The 25,500-nt window shown below is 45.4% G+C and overlaps 2 protein-coding genes across 2 annotated transcripts in view; both read right to left on the bottom strand.

Annotated features, from left to right (window-relative positions):
* ITGA9 (integrin subunit alpha 9) overlaps nucleotides 1–25,500 on the bottom strand; it is a 347,247-nt gene that overhangs the window by 165,310 nt on the left and 156,437 nt on the right. The window contains exon 16 of the mRNA XM_043885509.1: nucleotides 8,285–8,434. Coding sequence (XP_043741444.1) covers nucleotides 8,285–8,434 — 150 coding nt within the window. The remainder of the gene's footprint in view (nucleotides 1–8,284; nucleotides 8,435–25,500) is intronic.
* LOC122682592 (ATP synthase subunit d, mitochondrial-like) lies at nucleotides 4,452–5,992 on the bottom strand. Its single transcript, XM_043885510.1, has one exon. The coding sequence runs from the start codon at nucleotides 5,513–5,515 to the stop codon at nucleotides 5,033–5,035; it is 483 nt and encodes a 160-aa protein (XP_043741445.1). The 5' UTR covers nucleotides 5,516–5,992; the 3' UTR covers nucleotides 4,452–5,032.

Genomic DNA, 25,500 nt, shown 5'->3' with positions numbered 1-25,500 from the left:
ATGTCCGACTCTTTGCAACTCCATGGACCATAGCCCCTGGGACTCTCCAGGCAAGAACACTAGAGTGGGTTGCTGTGCCTTTCTCCAGGGAATCTTCCCGACCTAGGGATCGAACCTGCCTCTCCCACATTGGCAGGTGCGTTCTTTATCACTAGTGCCACCTGGGAAGCTGCCTTCTTTTTTTTTGAAGGGCCAGAATTTCTTTGCCTTGATTCTTACCCTGGAATCATTTGAGTTCTGTGTTTCATTTATTTATTTTTTTTTTTTAAAGAAAGTTACTATTAATTAGTCACAAGATGCAGAAAACAGAACCAATGATTTCAAGGAAAAGGGCTGGTGCTGTCAGAGGAAAGGAAGACTATGCTAGCCAGGTTCTAAAAGCCACTGAGTCAGAGGTAGTCAGGCATTTAGGAATGAGAAACATGGCTTCAAGCTGGAGAAGATTCCTCCCCTCTCTGCAAGAAACTCACCTGAATGGGCCCCAGGCATCAGTTCAAGTAGCAAGAGCCTGGCCTTTGATTCCCTGAGTCATCTCAGAAGATAATGAGAGAGGGGCTAAGATTTCTTCCCCAGTTAGAAACTGTCCACTGGACATGCACCCTCGCGTGTTTACACATGCACTCCACATACTCGTGGGGGAGGTTTTCAATAAGGCAGGACAATACAGAAGAAATCTTTACAGGCTAAAGATTTGGGGGAAGCCACTATCTTCTTCTGAAAAGAGTTTTAGAGGACCAGAACATACCCATTCCAGAAGCTGCAAAGATAACAGTCATAATTCAGTTTGCTAATATTTTGTTGAACATTTTTACATCTATGTTCATCAGAGATACTGGCCTACCGTTTTCTTTTTTGTGTGCTGTTTTGGTCTGATTTGAGATTAGGCTAATTCTGGCCTCATAAAATGAGTTAGGAAGTGTTCCCCTCTCTCCAATTTTTATAAGAGTTTGATAAGGAAAAATGCTAAATCTTCTTTGAATACTAAAAAGAATAAAAGAAAGAATGAAATGAATCCCACATTAAAAAAAATTGCAAAGCTAAAATCTAACATTGAAGAAGAAGCTGTAAAAATTCAACAGGTGACTGCAAATACAGCCTGGCCTTTGACAGTAGGTGTGTCCTCTCCTCTGCTCTTTGGATTAACCCTGACGGGAAGCCTAAGCTACAGACGCAGCCAGACATCCTGATCAGTAACGCTGAACTACGCACTTGTTCTCCTCACATGTACCCAAAGCTAGATGGTTTTCCCACACATTTCATCATGGTGCCCTTCCTGAAAAGATTAGCCAGAAGCTGATGCCAAACAGATGATGCCTATAAAAGTAGGACTAATCTGGCTGAAACAGGGAGGAAGGTGGACACCTCCTCCTCTAACACACCTTCTCCTCCTCCACTGGGCCAGCCTGCTCCCTTGAATCCAGGTGTGTGCCCCAGGCTGGATGATCTCTGATACCTGTCCAGCTCTGATGTCTGGAAGTTCCTCCGCTCTCTCCTCCCTGCCAACTTCTCAGCTTTCCTTTCTTCTGCAGAGACTTTGTATATGATAATGAAAATAAACCTTCTAGCTGCAAATAACGGCATTTGAAGCCAGTTAGGCACCTCAGCCAGGAAAGCATTACCTAATGTCCAGGCTGAACAAACAGTGAGTCTTCACGGGCACAGTGCTGGCACCTAATACATCCTGACATTGAGGGGCTGGGGTGGGAGGTCCAGATGGTGATGGTTTCCAGCACAAGGGAGGCTCAGAGTTTATGGCTTTGACATAGCAAAATGTTAATATTAGAGTAGAACAGCTCACCTTTCCCTTGAAAGATGACAAAGTGAGTCTTCTCATCACAGCCAGTGCCTTTGGTTTCACCGGCCATGTCTCCTTCATTTTGGTCTTTGAAAAAAAAATATACTCACACATGCACAACTGTGTTGTGGTGTGGGAAAATCGCCCTAAATCACACACCAGGTTCTCCTGCCTGGGAGGAATTCTTAGAGAGTTCACGGAGCATACATAGAGCTTTGCTGAATCTGTAGTGGCGACATTCTGATATGACGTCCAAACTCCACAGGAAGACCCAGCTTTGTGCTCTCTCAGAAGGGCTCTTTCTACTGCGATAGGTTTACTGAGCAACCTCTGTGAGTCAGGCAATGCTAGGTATTGGGGATCAACAGCCAAAATCAAAGTGTTACCTAATCTGGGTCCTTATCTGGAGGCTCTGGGGGAGAATCTGCTTTCAGGCTTATTCAGGTTATTGGAAGAATTCATTTCCCCGTGGTTGTAGGACCGAGGTCCCCATTTCCTTGCTGACACTCATCTGGGAACCTCTCCCAGCCTCTCAAGGTTGTCTGCATTCCTTGTCAAGTTGCACCTCCATCTTCAAAGCCAGCAATGGCAGGTTAAGATCTTCTCAAGCTTCATATCTCTCTGACCTTCTGTTCTACCACCTTCCTCCTTCCTCCAGGTGGAGAAAGATCAGGCCTGGCTGGATATTGCAGAATACTCTCCCTAGTGTAAAGCCCATAACCTTAGTTACATCTGCAAAGTCCCTTTGCCATGTGATGCATCACATTCACAGATGATATGATGTCATCTTTAGGGTCCATTCTGTCTACTGCAGCGGGTGGCCTGGAAGCCCAGCCCCCACCAGGTCCCTTTGGGGTCCTCCTGAGGAAACCTGAGAGCAGTTATCATTTCCAAAGCTCTACTCCATGTACAGGGTGTGAACCGAGGGCCTCTGTCATCACCACTAGTATGCTCATCTGGAGGGGGAACATAAGGGCCCCAGTGATAGTTTTGCTTCTTTCCCAGCACACAGGCCAGCAGGCTTCCCAGGACTGTTCCACCTTCTTTCAGCAGCTGAGACCCTCTAGGAACTATGAGTGTATCAGACAGGACCTTCGTGAACTGACCTGCAAGAACTTCCTGGGGCCGCTGTGAGAGCTCCTTAGTGCCCCCCCCCCCCGCCACCCAGGCAGACTGTCTCAAGAAGATGTGATCATCTCCTGTACCCTACAAGACCAATCTAGTCCAACTCCCTGGTCAGTAACCAGGTAGCCTTAGATTGTCCGACTGTACCTCCAGCCCTGAAGGCCCATCTCCTTCCCTTCACTTCGGCCACATGGAAGACCATTAGCATCCATCAGTCCCTTCTGTTAGTCAAACCTCTCCAGTCCCGAGTATCCAAATCCTACTTCCTCCATGAATCTCCCTCCAATTCTTCCTTCTGAATAGTTGTTTAGTCTCTTAGGCATGTCCAACTCTTTGTGACCCCATAGACTGTAGCATGCCAGGCTCCTCTGTTCTCCACTGTCTCTAGGAGTTTGCTCAAATTTATGTCCATTGAGTTGGAGCATCTTCCAAAGAGGTCTCGGAGTGAAATTCACACACATTAGTCTGAATCTGGCTTTCTGCTCTGTATATGTTATTCTTATAGTCTCTAAGTCTACTAATACAGCAAAGTTTCATTTATCTTTTTATACAGGTCTTACATGGAGCAGACATTCAATTAACTGAACTGCTCTTAGATTTATAGTTCTTTTAAATACCCTTCTGACTAATGGATAAAACACTTGTTGTTACTTTTATATCAAATATTTCTTGAGGAGACAGACAGGCAGGTCTCTGCTCTCCTTACAATTTTAAGGTGGAAAAATGCACTCAATAGGCTGTATGTCCTACAGAGGTTTTCAGGGTTAGAGCACCAATATCCCTTGAGTGTCCAGAATCCCAATCCATCCTCAGCATTGGTGGCAACCCCACTATTCACTCAGACAGCCTGGCACCTACCCTGGAGGCCATTTTCTCCCAAGACCGTTCTTCACCCTGCAGAGGGAAGGTCTGGCCTCCTGCCTACCTCACTCACTCCAACTCTCTGCCAAAAGCCTGGGATCCATCAGTAAGCCTGCACTTAACATGCTTTAGTCACTGACTACATGTTATATGCACTGTCTGTACAGCTATTCCACCTGAACTAGACCATCAATGGGGGAGGACTCTCGACTCTAAAAGATCACCATAATTTAACCTGCTCCATTGTGCAATCCTGTGCACCAACATGGGTTTGGTGCCTTTTGGTTGAAGAGACTATGGCACTTACATTTTAATGTTATCTGGCAAAATGAAGAGCTCTCATGAGCTTATTTCTTACTGTGAAAGAGGTCAGATATTCTTTGTGGACCTCTCATATATACACAAGTTAAAAAACAGCTCTGCTTCACACAGTGGGCCTAGCTCTCCGAATTTTTCTTCCCCTTAAACTGAGCCAACATCTGGAAGACACATGGACGAAGATCATTAAATTATCTTTTATATATATATAATCAGGAAAAGGAGTAAAGCAAGGATCACTCTCCCCAATTTTTTTCTCAGGCTCCGAGACAATCTTCTCAATCTAAGGACAATATTTTTCTTTCATTTTATTTTCAACCAAAGAATCACGTGGTTAAAATAATAACCTTCTACCCCACACCTCTCTATACTGAGTCCTCCTCTCAGGAGGAACCACTATTACCCATTGTAGTTATGCCCCTTTATGTTTCTTTGGATGGTTATTTCCATGTCCCTAGAAAACACTAGAAAATCCCTAGAAAAGCAGTAGTATCAATACTATCACTTCTTGATTTATTAGATTTAGACATTATTTCACTGAACTCCTTCCATGATAGATAAGAATTGAACTTACCTACATAAAGGTCCCCTCCCACCATTCACCTTCCTAGTTTTGACAGGTAGATAGATAGTTACTCTTAGCTCTTCTACTGTCTCAAATGTTAACTGCATCAGACTCACCTAATCAGTTTGTTAAAACTAAGGTTTCTGGGATCCACCCCCTGAGTTTCTAATTCAAAGGGTCTGGAGTGGGGCCCAAGAATTTTCTTTTCTGACAATATCCCAAGGGAGGCTGATACTGCTGGTTGGGTGGACATACTTTAAGAAGCACTGCTCTACTGGTAACCTTTGCAATTCTTTTTTCACTATGTGATTATTTTTAATGTCCAGAGTGTATAATTCGAGGGCCAGAGCTTTCTCCCAGACTTGAGCTTATAAGCTCTCAATTGGCTTTTGAGGCCAGTAGGGGTACTTCTTCTTGTCTAATTTGGTTTTTGGAAAGACTTCATTCAAGTTCTCAATGGTCATCTGGTCAAATGGAATTATGTTCCTCATCTTCTCCAGCTCTTTCTCATATTCCTGAATCCTGGTCTTTGAAAGAGACAAAAGCTCAGCACAACTTTTCACATCTTCTTTTTCTTCAGCGTCCACCTGGGCAGCATATTTATCCTTTGGTATAGGAACCTTCAGGGCATTAAACTTCTTAAAGTCATCCACCAAGCCAGCCTTTGCCACGTTGGCCTTGGAGTAAGCCCAGTCGATGGCAGGTGGCTTCTCAGGCAGAGTAGCCAGCCTGGAGGTGAGGGTCTCATTCCAGGACTTCAAGGAGTTAGTCACGGCCTTCTGGTTTTGGGGGATGATCTCCTCGAAAGCTACCCGGTCAGTGGTTTTTAGAGCAAGTTTCCGTCCAGCCATCTTGAGATCCTTTACCAACCTGGGTAACCTTTGAAATTTTAAGTAATTAACAGCTTTTTACTGTTTCATCAGGTTTTACAATATCTCTTGGCTCACTAATTTTAAAAATTAAGATATTAAAACAACTTCTGTTGTCCTATATTAAACTCTATGCAGTAAAATTTAATGATATGTATATTAGGCACTCTAACCATAGCTCTGATTTGGGTTTGATTGTAAATACTGAACACCAATAAACAGTGCTAGTATTATGGCCTCATTATTCACAGCAGAGCCAAGACAAATGTCATGATCACAAATCCTCCTCTACACAGGTACAAAGTTAAACCACCAGAAAACTCAACTTTTACTTAAGGGGCAATGTTTCTAGTATTAAGATCCTTCTCTTCCATATACTGTTTTACTGGCTTAACATCCTACCATGTTTTGTTTTATATTGAAAAACCATGACGTATTAGCCATATTTTTACTTTTCTGGGAGTTTTTGATTGCCTTCATTTTTTTGTATCCATAGAAAACATACATTCCATCTACACTGTATCCTGATTATTTGCTGCTTTCTTATCATTCTGTCTATGGCCGGCTTCATTCTTCTCAAGGTTCATTAATCCCTTGCTCTAAACTGATCAATTGTTTTTTAGACATGCTACACAACTGCAATCCTGGAATTTCTTATCATTGGACTTCTAAGTTTGTTCTCACATTCAACATTTTGCTCCTTCTAGTTGTCACCCTTTTTTCTTGGAGTGCATCTTAGGTAACTTCCTTGGAAAGGTTACCAGGGATATAAACTTTCTGGGTAGATACTTGTCTGAATAATTACTTTATTTCAACCTCACACTTGACTTTTCAGTTCAGTTCAGTTCAGTCATTCAGTCGTGTCCGACTTTTTGCGACCCCATGAATTGCAGCACGCCAGGTCTCCCTGTCCATCACCAACTCCCAGAGCTTACGCATACTCATGTCCATCGAGTTGGTAATGCCATCCAGCCATCTCATCCTCTTTCATTCCCTTCTCCTCCTGCCCCCAATCTCTCCCAGCATCAGGGTCTTTTTCAATGAGTCAACTCTTCGCATGAGGTGGCCAGAGTATTGGAGTTTCAGCTTCAGCATCAGTCCTTCCAATGAACACCCACGACTGATCTCCCTTAGGATGGACTGGTTGGATCTCCTTGCAGTCCTTGACTTTTAGGCTAAGTATAAAACCCTAGTTTCAAAATCACCTTTTCTCAGAGCTCTGAAGCTCTTATTTCACATATGCTAGCTTCCAATCTTACTAATAAGAAGTCTAGTTAGTGTGACTCTAATTATGTTGTGAGTGGATATATATTCCCCACTATCACCATCCTGTACTCTTTGTCATGGAAGCATTAAGAATTTTCCTTACATCTTAGGCGTAGTGACATTTCAAACTGATGTACCTAGGATACTTTGGATTTATCCTTCTTGCAAGTTGGTGGGGCCTTAAAAAAAAAAAAATATCTCCAATTTTGGGAGAACTGTCCACAGCTAAAGGGAATCTCCTTCAAGGATGGTTACAATCCCCTTCTACCCCCCCCCCATAGTCAGCCAGTGGCTGACTAATAAGGGGTACAAAAGGTCAGCACCTTCCCTCAAGGAGAGGATGGCTCTTCGGTGTAATTTATGCTCCAGAGCTCCCAGCCTCAGGCCAAGGCTAGACTTTGCCTGAGAGCACATCCTTGCTCACCCCTTCCCTTTCCTTACAGATTTCTCTAAGAACACTGCCTTATTAGACCAAGTGCTCCTAAACCCCTGCTTCAGGCACTGCTTCTGGGGAACCTGACCCAAGACCACACGGGACAGACTTTGGGAGGAAATGGGGATATCTTGGTAAAAATCTTACATCTCGAACTCCAAACTCTTGTCTATGATTCTGTTTACAACTCTCATCTGCAAGGCGTGGGTCATGATCTGCTAGTTTTCCCACAAGCTCAGAGCAGTCAGAACTGTGGAGGGTGGGGCTGGTGAGTGGTTCCACAGCTTTGTCCCCACCCCACCCAGGAGTCTGGTTTAGCCAAAAAACAGTTTTGTCTGACCTTCCCCAGGTCCTGGATCTGTGATGATCTTGGGTGTTAGAGAAAGATTTAGACTCAGACCTGGGATCGCAGGTTCCGTGCGCATTTCCTGCAACAGAGTCAGCACCGCACATCTTCCAGATTGCTTGGGGCAGACAGGCCAGTGCTGCTATGTGGGATTAGCTCATGGCTCACTCCTACTCCGCATGGCCTTGTACAGCCTGCATCCCACATGGCCCTGCAACTCCTCCACACAGCAGCACAGCCCAGAACCTGCTGAGCCTGGGGAGGATGATGACAGCCTGCACTCATTCATTCCAAAGACAACTGAGCTGAGCGTTCTCAACTCAGCCACCAATTCTAACAAGAGGAAGTTCTGGCTTCCTCACCCACTCACAGTCCCATCAATAAAACATGTATGTAGAGCACTCACTAGGTACTGATCTGAGCTCTGGAAATACTGCAGGAAAAGGATGCAAGTGCGGGGACCAAGCAGCCAGTTCATGACCTCAACGGGATCATCATTTTCTAATTGTTTGGGAATAGCCTCAGTGAGTTTAAATCGTATGGTTATTAGACACAAACCCCCAAATCATACATTTCATCATTTTGCAGATCAGGAAAGGGAGGCCCAGGAGGGGGTGTGCCCAGCCTTGGGCTCCCATGCCACCAGAGACGTTCCTTTTGCATGTGCACCTGCCACCTGGGGTTCTAACCATGAGTTTTCAGGTACCTGATTCTTCTGGGCAATCTTTTGTCCCTTTTTCCAGCGGAGCACAGGGGTCAGGGCTGGCAGCTCCTTCTCCTCCTCTCCCATCACATGCTCGCCCAGGCTGTAGGCGGCCTCGAACACGATGGGGCTGATGACGTCCTGTACTCTCCGCTGAAACAATAAACACGAGGCTCGTGAACGGCAGGCACTGCTGACATGTGCAGAGCATTTCAACAGTTTACAAAGACCTTCCACACGGCCCGCCCCATGTGAGCCTCACAAACCACCCTTGTGAGGCTGGATTTTATTGCTTGCATATTTTAAGATGAGGTAATGAGGCCAAGGGCAGTGACTGTCTTATCCAAGGTCACTCCGCTAATGAGCGGGGGTTTTCCCACTCTACCTTGCATGGTGCGAAATCCTGGTCTCTTTAGCATGTGGAAGACATTACCTTAGTCATCTTCCAAATATTCTTATAAGCTAGTTGGCGGGCTGGCGAGCATCTGTACTGACAGTGCAGCGCTAACCCTTCCGATCCACGGTGTTTTGATCATCAAAGCTCTTCTGAGTTGAGATAAATACAGACTGTGTGTTAGGGCAGGGGACCTGTAGACATGGGGGCCTGATGGCTTCCCAGAGCTGGGCTCCTTGGAGCCAGCGATGAAGGCTGACTTCAAGCCTGTGTTCTTCCCTTCAGACCCTAGGACTTCAAGAGCCAAGGGAGTGATAGGCTGATAGTCCCAAAGAAGACCTACAAGATGCCAGGCACCATGCAAGGTGTTCTTGAGAGGTAAGCCACACACACAAACCATGAGAGCTGGGCTTACTCCCCTCCATTGTATAATAAAGGGAAGATGAAGGCACAAGTTCCCCAGGCCACAAGGCTAATAAGGATTCTGAGTCACATCAGCTCAATCCTGGAGTTCCTGGCCTTTCTGCTCAAGTCCGCTCCACTGTCTCCCTGGGACTCCGGCTCCCCCAGGCTCACAAGTTAGACAGCGAGGCAGGAATAAAGCATTAGTTTCCCTGCATCCCTGTCCAGCACACGCTACGGAAGGTGGGCTTCCAAGGGGAGCAGGGCAAATCTGAGAAGTAGCACCAACGAGCCACGTCTCCGCTGCCTGCATCTATCAAGGAGAAACGGCAGGAGCCGGCAGGCCAGCGGGAGTGAGAGGCGCTAGGTGGGCGGGCAGAGGCCACCCAACCCCAAAGCCTCAAGCAGAGCCAAGGACTTCAAACTACACTCTGTGTAAAGTCTGGCGGAGTTGGAAACAGGCGAGTGCAGTGTTCAAAACAGTAGAAAGTTTTAAAGTTCCCAAGAGGCACACAGTGAGGAGCTGGCTCATAGCCCACCCCACGCCCCCTGGAAACCCAGTGCCCCCTCCAGAGGCAGACATGCCTGTCAGTTTCATGGTATCTGTCCAGTCTAAGCATAATTAGGTAACTGATGATTGCACTTTGCTTTCCTTACTCAGCATGTACTCTGGAGGTGGTTCCAGGTTAGCACATAGAGCTACCCACCCCCAACCATTTTTAACACAGAGTTTTTTTTCCCACAGAGGTCCTTACCCACCAGCGTTTGGACTCAGAGCTGCTTAAATAAGTGAATGAATGGCAGCCCATCTGACCATTCGGTAGTGGCATTCTCCAAGATGGGTCTGTGAGCCTCAGTTTCCCAAGGAGGGTGGTAAATGAAAGGGTCTGTGATTGAACAAGCTGGAGGGGACACCAGGTTAAACAGGGGTCTGCGTCTTTTGTTTATTGTATGTTTTTACAGCAACTGTCTCCCAGAAAGAGTAGGGTGACCCCAGGTTTACTGGGGCACAGAACTCTGTGTTTCCTGGGAGTTCCGTGGGGGTATGTATGTGGTGCAGAGCATGTTCAGAGACATAGAAAATCTCCCACAGCAGCCCAGAAGAAGAGATGGCATCCAGGCCAGAGTGGCGTGGGAGGGGAGGCAGATGGGGTTGCTGAATGTGGGGCATGGGGGACAAATCACTCTGGGGATGGGAGCCTGAGTGACCAGCAGGTGGCTTATATCTGTGCTCAAAAAAGCATTCAGTTGAGAAGAGATTCAATCATTTGCATAAATAAAACACAGGACTGTTCAGGGGAGTGACAGGTGAGCCTTTGGATAAGATATTTCCAGGAAATTCTCTCAAATTTCAGATGTTAGGTGCAGATCTTTAATACTCATGTCCTTTCCGGGAGCAAAACACCTACCTGGGATCCAGGTGCCTACTGACTGACTCTCCAAAACAGAATTTAAAGTCTGGGTGCAGAGAACAGTGAATGAGTGCACTCTTAATGTTTTCACAGATAAATGCTTCAGTGTTTCTTTAAGGGTGACTGCCTTAAGGTTCTGCATTTAAATCCTTCATGTCAAAAGAAGTCAGTTATTACACGATGTTATTCTTGTGGGAGGAACGGAGGATGGGGCTGGGGGAGGCAGAAGTCACTCAATGTTTCCTGGCTACCATATGTATTCTAGAAACTGGGCCAACCTCTCCCACAGACATCCTTTTACTTAATCCACACAATACCTGAGCTGGTAGACTGTGTTGCTCCCATTTTACAGATGAGATAAACAGAGGCCCCGGAGCTCAAATAAACTGTGCTCCACCCCCAAACCAGTAAGTGACAGAATTGGACTCATTCTTAGAACCAGAAGCAAAACTGCTTTCCTTGAAGTCTGTCAAATGCTGTTTAAAAATCATCCCAATTGTTCTGACCTCACCCTGAAATATTACTTAATTACTTAGGGGGACACAGGGCAGGAAAGAAATGTCCTTCATTCCAGGAAGAATGTGAGTAAATGACAAATAACTAATTAACAGGGAGTTTACATGAGGCCTATTTCTAAATGTGCAGCCATTCAAGCCATGACCGATGCGGGGAGAAGTCTTAGCTGGGGCACAGCTATTTGGGGTGAGTGATGAGCTAGGACATCTAGGGGTGCAGATGCTGTGTTCCAGCACTGACTGCATGAGTCAGTTTTAACTAAGATGTTGGAACAACACTTTCTTACGACATGTCCCAAAAGCTCTGGGCAGAAGGGTCCTACCCCACACTGAGCTACGGGTGGAGGCAGGGGAAGGCATGGCAAATAGAAATGAGCCAGCACTCCCCAAAGGACAGCCCTTCTTGCCCACACTGTGTTTCGTTTTATCTGAGCTGCAAGGGAGAGGTAGCAGCACCATTTCATGGTTTCCTTTGCATTTCTGGAAGCGCAGCTTCCCTCAGCTCAGCACTGCACCGACGTGAAGGGACCCCTTAGGCGGAGGTTTACGGGTTGGGTGCAGACCCTAATCGCTGAAATTTTTTCACTGCTTGAAAATATTCACCACGATACCCTAAAACTTCCCAAGCTGAATACACACTTATTCTGATAGACTAAAAGCCAACAACCCACCTTTTTCTGCAAAAAATCTACTGGAGTCTCCTGTTCTGAAAACTGAAGGGGGCTGCACGGAGGAGAAACCTCAGACTGGTGGCAGATTTTGCGGCGGCTGAGGTTTTATAGGGAACTTGACATATGTGCAATTAGAAATTTACTGGGTGCTTACTTTACGCCAGGCAACGTGCTGGGCCCCAGGGAGACAGACTTTGAAGGAAACAGGCAGACAGTGATGACCTAGTACAACACATACTAGGATAAAGGCGGCTTTGGGAACACAAACAGGGTTTCTGATCTGGACTAAGGGCTGGCGGGCTTCTCAGAGGAGGTGCTCCTGGACTCGTCAGAAGACAGAGAGACATCAGCCAGACAGCAGGCAGGGCCGGTACAGACAGCAGGGGGCGAGGGCACAGCCATCCAGTGGATTACATGTGTTCCGCAAAGGTGGGAAGAGCAGGCTTGCGGGCAGGTGGGAGGAGAGACGGCTACAGCAGAGATCAGATTTCAGGGGGACTTACAGGCTGCTGATTTCAATCTAAACTCTAGGCAGAGCTGGCAGGCAGGTAAGGTGATGCGAGAGGCTGAGTTACAGAAAAATCCCTCTGGTTTCTTGGATGGATGGGGTGAGATTGGAGGCAGGGAGGCCAGCAAGGAGGCTATGTTATAGAAAGATCCCTCAGGCTGTAGCATGGAAGTGGACCGATGCATGTAGGTCTGCTGGGTTCAGTATAAATAGGGGCCCCGGGGAAAAATGTGTATTATAAGTCACATGGTTGCAGCTGATTCTTCGTGACCTCGTGGACTGTAGTCCACCAGGCTCCTCTGTCCATGAAATTTTCCAGGCAAGAATACTGGAGTGGGTTGCTATTTCCTACTCCAGGGCATATTCCCGACCCAGTGATCAAACCCGCATCTCTTTACTTTTCGACTCTTGCACCGGCAGGCGGATTCTTTCCCACTCGTAAGTACCACCTGGGAGGGCTTCCTAAGTGGTGCTAGTGGTAAAGAACCTGCCTGTCAATGCAGGAGACATAAAAGACCTGGGTTCCGTCTCTGGGTCAGGAAGATCCCCTGGAGGAGGGCATGGCAACCCACTCCAGTATTCTTGCCTGGAGAATCCCATGGACAGAGGAGCCTGGCGGGCTACAGTCCATAGGGTCGCAAAGAGTTGGATACAACTGAAGCGACTTAGCACGCACAAACACATGCACCACCTGGAAAGAGGATCAAGCCAGGACACAGCAGGGGGATAGGAAGCAGCAGAGGGAGATGACTGGAGTTTGGTTAGGAGAGCTGGGGGATGAGAGAGAACCCATGGAAGGTGCCCTCCTGGTGGACCTGGCAGCCTCTCATCACCACGGGAACCAGGAGAGAGTCATTCAGTGGTGAATATACTGAGTTTTGTTACAACACAGAAATCCTCTTCTCACCTCCAGATGCCAACTCCACAAAGCATCTCCCAGAATACACTGATTTGGGCCTAAAACCCCAGGCTTCCTTTCTGTTCCACAAACTTGTTCCCCTGTCCCAGCTTTCAAGTCCAGGCTCCCCATCACTGACCCATCCAGACTCACTACAGACCCTCTGCCTACACTATGAGCTTGTCCACTTATCCTCCCAGGGACGGGCTTTGCTCTCCTTTGAATTACACCTTCCTCCTCCCTTGGCACACCTCACACACAGAGCTATTGTGTTGGGGCCCTGAGAAAGGACCACCGGGCCCAGAAGAGTCTGCTGACAACAGCAAGAGAGACCCTCACGGAAACATAACTGAGGACCCCCGTTCCCTCATGGGGAACTCTTCCTTGTCGTTCAAGCTTTTCCTTGTCATTCATTACCTTGCTCTGAAAATGAAATCGAAGTAACTCAGAAGAAATCGAAGTATACCCCACCAGGGTATACTTGAGACTGGCAGGGGCCAGCCACGCAAAAATCCCACCAGAGGAGAGGTACTCTCTGCCCTGTTATCCTCGGGCATCTAGGCTATTGTGAGAGTCGGAAGTCCCAAAGTCTTCTGTCTCCTCTACTCGCGGAACCAGGGAATTTTCCCTGGTGAGTATATAAGGAGTATCAAAGCTCCCATTGACCTGGCTGATGGGAGATACGCACCACTCTCTGGGGGACTCTATTCCAAGCCACACCACGACCCAACATGAGTAGGACTCAAGCACCATACACCTCTTGACCAGCCAGGTGAACTAGAAACCGACCTCACATTGCTTTTCTCCAAGAAATACAGGGTTTTTATCCTCCTTAGCCAACTAGCAGCTACAGTAGTAAACAACATGAAAACAGGAAGGGTTGGTTTTACTTTCAATTTGCAAATAACAGAGAAGGCCAACAAATAAGCAGCTAGCATTAAGCCAGACATTTGGTTTGGGAAAAACCCTCTATGGGCTTTTGTTTTTGTTTTAAAGGCCTCAGTATTTTTCTTTTTCCAAACAAGATCTTTTTGTCCACTCCCTCCTGTATCCTTTCTCAGAATTCCTCTGCTCTCTACACCCAACTTTATGATTACCTTGCAGGCAGTCCTAGAAATGAGAAGTCTTGGAGGTGGAGGCCTTTTCTGTTATCTCAATAATCATAACTATGAGAATGGTAGTTAACGTGTTAGAAGACAGCTTAGATTAAAAATTAAAGCTTAGATTTAAGCTTAAAGATTCTTCTAAAAGTAACTGAGGATTTTTGCATTTCTAGGGATAATACTAATAGAGGGACTTGTCGAAGATCTACCATCCCACTGAGAACAACCAGAAAAGCCAGACAACACACACATACACATATAAGCCTGTCTAAAGGTACCAGGGAACTATCTAGGGTAGGGGTCCCCAACCAGGCCACAGAGCAGGTGAGGGTGGACACAGCTTCATCTGTATTTATAGCTGCTTCCCCTCACTCACAGGAAGGGCATATTACTGATAAATGTAACATGCTTGAATCATCCCCAAACCATCCCCCGCACCCCTGGTCTGTGGAAAAATTGTCTTCCATGAAACTGGTCCCTGCCGCCAAAAAGCTTGGGGACTGGGGATTCAGGGAACTCTTTCCTTGAGCTGTTTAAAGGTCTGTAAGAAGCCTGGAATAAGAGGCTAAGAATCTGACTGTGAACTGGCTGCTAAAAGGTTGAGTTCTGGAGCTCTGAGTCCCTGGCAGTCTTATGAGTCTGTGAAGATAAACTTAAAGCTCAGAGCTACTAAGGCAGCCAGGACTTGAGGATCAAGAATCTAAAAAGAGAAGCACGTGGAGATGAATCTGATATTCGACACCGCATTTATTCTCAGGACATTGGTGGATTCCACAATTTTGGGGTTATGAGACTAAGAAACCAAGAAGAAGGCAGTGGCCAAGGTGCTGAGAAGACAAGAGAAGATGTAGTTAACTGTAGACGACACAGCAGGGAAGACCAGTGATTCAAAAGGCAAGTCAACAGAAAATATGCAGAATGAAGCATGGGGAAGAAAGAGGACAGAAAATTCAGAAATGAAGTTCAGAAAAGGCCACAGTGAAAGGCATGATATATTCAGAGTGATTTAATAGTCTCTATAATTATATGAAACATCCAACCCAACGCCTAGTGTAGCAAAGGTGGGCAATAAATAGCGGCTATTGTTATTTTTACCATAATCTTTTAAGTGGCAATTTTGATATAAAAATCTGTGAAAACTACCCTGCTGCAAAATGAACAGTGCATGTCGCAAGGACCCATTTCACTAGGGAATAAGCTAAGGCCACATGTGGTTTCATTTAGAGTTCTATAAATTAAAAAATAAACAAATGAAAATTTAAATTAACACCAAGGGAGAAAATTCTGTAAGTTTCTCAACAAGATTAGAGACTTTAATTCTGACTACATACAACTTTGGTCTTCCCAGGTGGTGCTAGTGGTGAAGAACCCGCCTGACAATGCAGGAGACATGGGTTCAATCCCTAAGTCAGGAAGAGCCCCTGGAGGAGGGCTTGGCAAAGACCTCCAGTATTCTTGCCTGGAGAATTGCCTGGACAGAGGAGCCTGGCAGCTACAGTCCATAGGGTCACAAAAGCATGACTAAAGCAACTGAGCATGCATGCACATACTACTTTATATGTAATATCATATGGAAATGGATATCATTATCAGCCTGAAATGTATCATCCCCTGGTAAGCATCAGTGCCCAGGAAGGGCATGAAAGCATTCATTACTCTTTAAGTAACATATCTGCATAAGTTATTCTGTTAATCTGTGAAAATCATATAAGCCCATTGATGCTTTTTCCTCTTCAAAGATAAAACAATATCTCCTTGGATACTTGAAAAGGTTTGTTTTTATATTTGAGAGTATGTGTGCATAAGTGGGGATTGCTTATTTAGTCAACTTATATGTTTATATGTTTTGGGATTTTTTTTTTCTGCATTCATTCCCAAAACATGCTAATGGGAGGTTAGAACTTATGACTTTGGAAATGATTTTCTAAGAGCATGACACATCCTTGTAGAATGTTCTTTGCAAAGAGACATTTTAATTATACCATAGATAACACCATGTATCACTTGACAGCTAAGTGATACTACCTGGAACTGGCCCAGCCTGGAGATTATCCAGCTTTTGTGTCCTCCAGAGGAAACGGAATGCTATCTTAGAATCTAACGCTCCTTGTTTTAATTTTCTCTTCCTCTCATCTTCAAACCTCCAAGGTGGCTCTGATAAAAATATCTGCAGGTGAATATGAGAAGTTCATGGGCAGGGAAGCCTGGTGGGCTACAGCCCATGGGGTCTCAAAGAGTCAGACACGACTGAGCAACAAACACTAACTAACCATGAAACTAACACAGAAGAAAATGCTCCCAGTGTAACCAGCAAAAGAAATATGGCCGGAGGCCCCAGGCAGGCCTCCCCGCTCCACAAACCTCAGCCACAAGCCCTGCATCCAGCGGGCATGTCAGCCTCAATCCTCATGTTGGGACAGAAATGCCCTGAGACCCCTGGAGTCAATAGTGAAGGAGAAGTGGGAAGGGGGAGGGAGTACTGACTTGGCTCAGCAAGCAGTTGAAAATCCTAGAATCTCTTCTCTTTGCATCTTGACCTGATAAAGCAAGCTTTCACAACTGTGCTGAGTGCATCTGCTTGGGCCGACTGCAGTCCCCACCTATGCCTCAGCTCTGCCGACTCCACGTCTGCAGTGCTCTCATCCCCACGGAACAGGATCCACCCTCCACGGCCCAGCCCAAGGCTGCCACTTCCATGGGACTTTCTTGAGGACACCAGCCCTCTGACTTCAGTCCTCCAGGGTCCTGAGGATACAGTCTGGCAGTTAATTATTTTCTGCCTGGAAAATCCCATGGACGGAGGAGCCTGGTAGGCTGCAGTCCATGAGGTCGCTAAGAGTCGGACACAACTGAGCGACTTCACTTTCACTTTTCACTTTCATGCATTGGAGAAGGAAATGGCAACCCACTCCAGTGTTCTTGCCTGGAGAATCCCAGGGACGGGGGAGCCTGGTGGGCTGCCGTCTATGGGGTCGCACAGAGTCGGACACGCCTGAAGCGACTTAGCAGCAGCAGCAGTGCTGTCTTTCTCTAAATCAAAGGCCTTCCCTCAGCCTCCTATTTAAAGTTTCTAAAGCGGGGATGCATCTTATTAACAGCATCAAATAATAGATTTGTTGAGAATATTATTCCTCCTCAGCCCCTGCCTGGAAAGCTGTCGTTACAGTGTAAGCCACGTGCAGAGGGAGGTGAGGTGGGGCTGGCTCACAGTGGTAACTGCGGAGTTCAGCTCTGCCTTGAGCTCCCTGGGTCTCTTGACAATACCGTGCTGAGGCAGCAGCCAGGACAGGACACTCAGGTCAGGGCCGGGACGATAGGTGTGTGCAGGCAGGAGTGGAGGGTGAGTGGACTGACATTGCAGTAGTCTCTCTAGCAGAAAAAGCATCAACGAGGTTGCTTGCAGCCAACACCTGGCTGCTATGCACCTGCACCAGGTACCAGTGAGGCGTGGGGAAGCAGAGAGGAGGCAGGCAGGACTGTGTGAGCAAAAAGATGCCTGGACAGGAAGCGTGGGAACCTCACGAGAGGGAGCCGCCTCCGACCCTGAAAGGTGCAGGAGTGGGAGTGTCAAGAATCCTCAGAGAGAAGGTGATGAGATGCTCAGCAGGCTGATGGGGGAAGGGGAATCAGTTGGTGGGGATGATGTGGAGGTCTAACAGACAACTGTGTGTCAAGGAACAGACGCAGCAGACGAGGTGGAGAGCAAGGACTTTGACATCGACAGTGCTGGCTCTAAGGGAGGAGTCCCAGCTCCATCTCTCACATACTGCGTGACACTGCTCACATCACTTAATCCTTCCAAACCTGTTTTCTCAGATGTAAAACAGCTTGGGCAGGAAAACGTTGCATGACTGTTGAGAAGATGAGAGCCTACAGATGCCAAGCACCATGGAGAGCTCCTGGTACTCAGGAAGCGCTCACTGTATCTATGGCATCATCACCATCGCCATCACCACTTGACAACGGGGTGTGGGGCAAGATCACAGCGTGAAGGGCAGGGAGGGAAGGCAGCAGGGAACCAGCTGGCAGGACCTCGGAAATGAGGTGAGGGTCCATCAGTCCGTGTGCAGTGGGGACTGTTGGCAGTTTTTAAAGCCAGCTTTAAGGTAAGAAACGCAGAGTTGATCTGAAGGAACAACAGGATGGAAAGGGAGGAGGATGGGACCTCAGTGGTGCTGGTGCCCCTACCCTGAGCTATAAGTTGGTTGCCATCAGCTCCCAAATTCTTCTTATGGAGAAACATTCTTGGTTAAATGAGAGTCACTTCACTCAGGAGTTCTTCTGCCCCCTTCCCAGCCTCATTGGCAATAACTGACTGTGAAGGGGGTAAAAAAGAGGTTATCTCTTGCCTCAAGGTGGGACAACTCTGTGGTGCATTTCATGGCCCAGAGCTCCCCATGCGATCAGGCTGAGGCTGCTCTCCAGCTGAGGTCACAAGCTTGATGAACTTCTCCAGCCTCATCCTGCTCCCCAATAATAAATCCTGTGCAAGGAAAGCCCTCTCTCAAGCTCTGCGTCCAGGGAACCCAACCTCACACAGTAACTAGGGTTGCAAAAACTTGTGGCAGCAGAAATACATACTTATACATATGTGCACAATATAAAGATAAAATACAGACTTGCAGGGAGGAAGAGACAAGAGTCCCTGCTTGCTCAACATCTCACCCTCAACCACTTGGCACAGCCAGATCACAGTGCCAGCAGCCCTCTTCATCCTGCACCCCCAGACTCTGTGAAGGGGCACAAATGCAGCAGGGATCAGAGAGGGAGGCTGTGGCCAGGGAAGTCTCTGATGTCTACAGCCCTGTGGGTCCTGTGAATCCAAGCCTCTTCCCGGGAGAAAAATGGGGCAGAGAAGGCAGATTGTGGTCACTGCAAAAGGTCTTGATAGTGACCAATAAGGCCCTGAGTGCTCCCAGGAGATGCTGCTTGGCAGGTGACAAATCCTCCTTGTTCAGACTCTGTGTCCTCAGACCTATCTTGCCAGCAAAAATGTGAAATCAAACAGGACAAGGGGCGGAAATAAGACTCCTAAGGCAGCTCATTCCATATCAGCCTTGACTGCTCCCTATTTTTTTAATGACTGTGGTGATGTTATAAAGTATTTATTATAAAAAGGGGTATGTGTTTAGCTGGGCCTGATAGTGTTTAAAAAAAAAAAACACCATTTTAAAGCATCATGTCAGAAAGCATTCTGCATCTTCTTATGTTAAGACATGTCCACCATGAAGCGTGGATTACAATTGAGGCAAGCGGTTTCTACCAAGGAGTTTCCATTCCATTCACTACAGGGGTCAGGAGCTTCATACAGACCAGATGCTCTCAGTGCCCTGCCAAGATGCCCTCTACCCACTGGTGCACCCACTCCCGCAGCTGCTATACAGGCATTGGCTACTAACGGTTCACACCTACAGTCTTCTCAGGAGAACTGTCCCTGACTGATGGGACCCTTCTCCTCCAGAGATGCCTTCAAGGGATGCCCTGGGATAGGCAGAATCCTAAGATGACCCCCAATGACCCACGCCTCTCCCCTCCAGTGTGGGAAGGATAAACGGGATACAGGTCACTCCCATGACTATGTTACATTCTATGGCAATGGTGAAGGGATTATGTGGATGTAAAGAAGGTCTCCAATCAGTTGAATGTGAGTTAATCAAAAAGGACATGATCCAGGTGGGCCTCCTTTAATGGAGGGCTTAGTTCTTCCCTGAGCTAAGAGGCTGGAGGCAGAAGAGATGCGCTTCCTGTCGACCTTGAAGAAGCAAGCAGCTGTGGGCTCCACAGCTGCAAGGGCATGAATTCTGGCACCAGCCACATAAGCCTAGAAGAAGACTCCAACCTCAGATGTGACCTGACTGACACCTGAGGGGTTGACCAGGGACCAGCTGGACCATGCTCAGACTACTTATGGAAACTGAGAAATAATAAATGGATTTTGTATTAAACTACTGAATTTGCAACATTTTCTGTAGCATAGAAAACTAGTACGTGGCCCATTCCACTGGCTGGCTGGCGCAGTGGTCTGACAGCTGGCCTCCGGGTGGATAAGCTCTGGAAGTAGTGATTCATAGGCCAGAGCTCTCTCATGGGACCAGGCTGAGGCTGGACTGCTTGTGAGACCACAACCTTAACTCACTTTTATCCCTGCCCCATCCTGTTCCCCTCACTTCTGAGAGCAGTCTTCCAGCACAGGCTTCCCAGGTGCCTCAGTGGTTAAGAACCTGCCTGTCAATACAGAAGACGTAGGAGATGTGAGTTCAATCCCTGAGTCAGGAAGATACCATGGAGCAGGAAATGGCAACCCACTCCATTATTCTTGCCTGGAGGATCCCAGGGACAGACAAGCCTGGAAGGCTACAGTCCAAGGGGCCACAGACAGTCAGACACAACTGAGCACGCATGCATGCTTCCAGGACATCTCTGGCAGAAATTTCCATTTTGGCTTCTGCTTCTGGGGAACCAGATGCAGGAGACCTTGTAATCAATTCCACACTGAATTTGTTGGTTACAATCTCGTTAAAGAGGTGAGAAAAGCTGAATAAAGTGCGAGGGATGACCCAGAGCTCATGTGTGACCAAAACACAAGCAGATCTGAGTCATCAGGGGAAAAGAGTGGGAATTACATGCAGACTATCATATTGACTATTATTCTCCATTACTTGCACCTCGGGGTTTTACTCTGCCCTTCTTTTATTCATTCTCAGATAAACAAGAGCTAGCATTCCATGAATTAAAGACACAGATCAGTGCTAGGCCTCTTCAAGGCAAATCTGTTTTGTTTTTTTTTTTTCTTTTCTTTTTTAGAACCATTTGCGAAGCATCTTTGTCTCCTGTACATGAGCCACCGTGTTTTATAGAAGGCACAGCGCACAAAGACGACGGCTGGGAACTGGCCCTGAGCAGCTGATGATTTATTACTGCAAGTTTCATAAATCACATAGATTTTTGTTGGTTTTATACTTTCCACCAAAATTATATCTTAAAGCAGAGGTTCTTAACCTAGAAGAGAATTCAGGGGGTCTGTGAACTTGGAGAAAAATATGTACATTTTTATTTTTACTAATCTCTCACTAAAATTTAGCATTTCCTTTCATTATAAATGTACACAGCCAAGACATGGAAGCAACCTAAATGTCCATGGATGGGAGAATGGATAAAGAAGGCATAGTACATGGATAATGGAATATTACTCAGCCAAAAAAATGAATGAAACAATGCCATTTGCAGCAACATGGATGCAACTAGAGGTGATCATACTAAGTGAAGCCAGATAAATATCACGTGGTATCACTTATATGTGGAATCTAAAAAAATGATACAAATGAACTAACTGACAAAGTAGAAGCAGATTCACAGGCATAGAAAACAAACTTATGGTACTAAAGGGAAACGCAGGGGAGGGATAAATTAGGAAGTTTGGGATTAACATATACACACCACTACATATAGAACAAAACAAGGTCCTACTGTATAGCACAGGGAATCACATCCAATATTTTATAATAAACTATAATGGAAAGTAATATGAAAAAGAATATATATATGTATAATTGAATCACTTTGCTACACACCAGAAATTAACACAACACTGTAAATTAACTACGCTTTAATAAGTAAATAAATGTAGGCAGCAAAGGACAGAAGCATTAGACAGACTTTCAACTCCATCCTTAATAGAAATTTAAGATATTTGCACATCATATTACAAATTGTAGAGTCCTTGAAATATTGCCTATGCACCTTAGTACTTCAAAATTTCAAAAAAGCTCATTATTTAATGCACTAATAGAAAGCAGGTACATTATTATACCATAAAAGCAGGTTTTCTTTATAACATTTTGATACATGAATTTCAACATAATTGGTTTCTTTAAAATCTGGTGTGTTTTTTCTATGCACTTTAAAAGCATTATTCTGAGAAGGGGACCATAGGCTTCCCCCAACTACCAAAGAGGTCCATGCACAGAAACGAACGATCAAGGCCTTTGTCTTAATGGGAAACTACACAATGAGAGGCACCATCCTGTGGTTTCTGAAATGCTTCAAAATATGCTTCCAAAGCTGCAGAAAGAAATGCTGTGTTGTTTCAGTCTTCACAGGGTATATGAACTCCCTGGTCTCAGCAGTTAAAAATATACCGTCCATTACATTTTATGACAGGTTCAAGGCCTGAGCTCAAAACCACCCCAGGGCTCCTGGGGTTTTAAGAATTTGGTCCTGGGTAGGTATTTCAGGCTAGGGTACAGCAGAGCTGCTTCGATGCTGAGAGTTATATGAAAGCATCTGTTTCCCTGTGTGAGCCCATCGGAGGGGGGGGGGTAGCGAGAGTGGGTTCTCTGGGCTGCATGTAGCGTTCACTGCCTTTACAAAAAGAATCCTGACCTCTCTGGGGCAGGCCTGCTGCTTCACGAGGCCCGAGAGGGTACCGAGAAAGCTGAGAAGCCTGCCCCAGACCTTGGTGGTGTGTGAAAAGCCTGAACCGTGACTGAGATGAAGAAGAGAGTCAAAATACCGACCCCACAAGATTTCCAAGCTCCTCAAATCACAGTGGGCCTATCTGCTCAGCTTGGGGGCCAACTGAGCCAGCACAATTGCTTTGAATGATTTGCAGCTTAGCTTCACTTCATTAGCAAGAGGAGAAAGCAGCTCCCCTCAAACCTGTAATAAAACAAGGTCATTAAATTCCAGTGAATTTCATCAAAACTCATTGACTCTCTGGTCTATTCCATTCTCCTTCCTGCCACGCTGTTTCCACTGGTTTTGGCAAAGATCACAAACAGCTGTCACATTGCATGATCCAATGGATACCCTTCCTCTATCCTCATCTCTCCAGATCCACCCCACTCACAGGTATTCCATGTGGCTGAATCTCTTCTTTTTTTAAAAATTAACTTTCACTATTTTTTGGTCTCACTGCACAGTATGCAGGATCTTCATTCCCCAATCAGGGATGGAACCTGCACTCCCTTCAGTGGCGGCACACGGTGTTAATCACTGGTCCACCAGGGAAGTCCTGAATCTCTCCTCCTTGAAGCTCATTTTGCCCTGACTCCTCCAGAGGATGGCTCATTCCTCCAGTGCCCACTGCTCCTTGTCCTGCTGCGATGATATCTAAAGTAACACATGGCATTTATTGGTTAACCTAGCCTCTCCTACCCCCAAACTAGACTGAACTCTTTGAGAGCAGGAGCCACGTTACCTCCTTCATCTCAGCATGCCCCAGGGCATGGGCCAGAACAGACACTCAATAAACATTTCCTGACATGTATGTGAACTGAAACGAACATTCACCCCCAAAAGAAAGCATCCCCCAAAGAAAGGCAGCATTATTCCACAGACCAATCCTACACCCACAGTAAACCGGATATAATGTCTACCTTACTAAACATTTACCTGAACCTTTGTTTGCTATACCATTACTTCCTTTCAGTGTTTAGACCTCACACTTCTTCACTGCTTTTCTTTTCAAATCATCCCTCCTTCTTAACCTTGGCTATTTTAAACATCTTTAAGCTCAGAAGAAGCAGTGTCGTACCTATCCACAAAAGCCTTATTAACCACTTGATAGATATAATTTATTATACCTCTGAGCTAGAGCTTTTGCTTTTAATGAATACTGTGAGATCTTAATCCAGCAATAAAAGAGACAGACACTGGGTTCTTATTTGTGGGAAGGGCCTGGAACATGGGCAAACATCTGAGTGAGGTCTCCTTTCCTCTTGGTCTCTTCAGCATTGGCACCTGTCATGTTTGAATTCAACTGACATTGATCAATCACCAGTGACCAGGACTGGGCCACATGCTTTTATAAGTTATCTGGTATAGTCTCACCATAGGTAATTTTTCCACAAATGATAAAACTCAGGCTTAAACAAATTAAGTCTGTATATGTATTATTTTGTTAGGCTTCGCTGGTGGTTCAGTGGTAGAGAATCTCACTGCCAATGCAGGAGACCCGGGTTTGATTCTTGGGTCAGGAAGATCCCTTGGAGAAGGAGATAGCAACCCACTCTAGTATTCTTGCTTCGGAAATCCAGTGGACAGAGGAGCCTGGCAGGCTTGGGGTTGCCAAGAGCTGCATGTGACTTAGCGACTAAATAACAAAATATGATCCCAAGAAACTATTACAATTGTCAGGAATCACTGCAGAATACTTTGAACCATTACATTTCTGAAATCTTTGCAAACAGATAATAAAACAGCAGAACTAATTTACCATACCCTCTTTTCATTTCTGTTTGGGTAAGATTTATTTTCCTTCTCACCTGGCCATTAGATGGAAATTGTACAAATTTAACATGACCTATGTGCTTTAATTAAACAATTTAGAGAATGAAAACAAAAATCTCACCTTCCTCCCAAGCAAATACACTACTAAACAGCCCTGCCCTAAAAAGTTTAACATCTATCTTAAAAAAGAAATAAATAAAACAATTCCATTAACAATAGCATAAAAAACAACAGAATACTTAAGAACAAATTTGACCAAGAAGGTAAAAGATTTATAAGACACTGATGAAAGAAATCAAAGATGACATAAATAAAGATATCCTGTGTTCATGGATTGGAACAATTAGTATTGTTAAACTGCCCACACTACCCAAAGAGATCTACAGGTTCAACATAATCCCTATCAATGATGGTATGGCATTTTTAATTCTAGTTTACAAGAAATGGAAAAAAAATATTAAAATTCATATGGAAATACACACACACAAACCCAAATAGCCAAAGCAATCCTGAGAAAGAACAAAGCTAGAGGCATCACATTTTCTGATTTCAACTATTACAGAGCTACAGTAACCAAAGAAGTCTGGTACTAGCATAACAACAGACACATAGACCAGTGAAACAGAATCAACTGCCCAGAAACAAAACCATGCCTATATGGTTACCTAATATTTGACAAAAAGTCAAGGATACTCAATGGGAAGAAGAGTCTCTTCAGTAAACGTTCTGGGAAAACTAGATATCTACACACAAAAGAATGAACTTGGATCTCCACATTATACCACACAAAAAATTAACTCAAAATGGATTAAAGACTTAAATATCATAAGACTTGCTTGAAAACATAAAATTCTGAAAAGCTTTTTGGCATTGGTCTTGGCAATTTCTTTTTGGATATGACCCTATAAGTAGAAGAAACAAAAGTAAAAATTAGCAAGCAGAACTATATCAAACTAAAAAGCTTCTGTCCATCAAAAGAAATTGTCAGCAAAATTAAAAAAGAATCTACTGAGTGGGAAAAAATACTTGCAAATGATATATCTAGTAAGGGGTTAAAATCCAAAATATATAAGGAACTCATACAAC

The sequence above is a fragment of the Cervus elaphus genome, chromosome 24 (assembly GCF_910594005.1).
Source record: "Cervus elaphus chromosome 24, mCerEla1.1, whole genome shotgun sequence".
NCBI lineage: Eukaryota > Metazoa > Chordata > Mammalia > Artiodactyla > Cervidae > Cervus > Cervus elaphus.
Note: the sequence above shows the minus strand (reverse complement) of the source record. Positions and strands in the feature narration are given on the sequence as shown.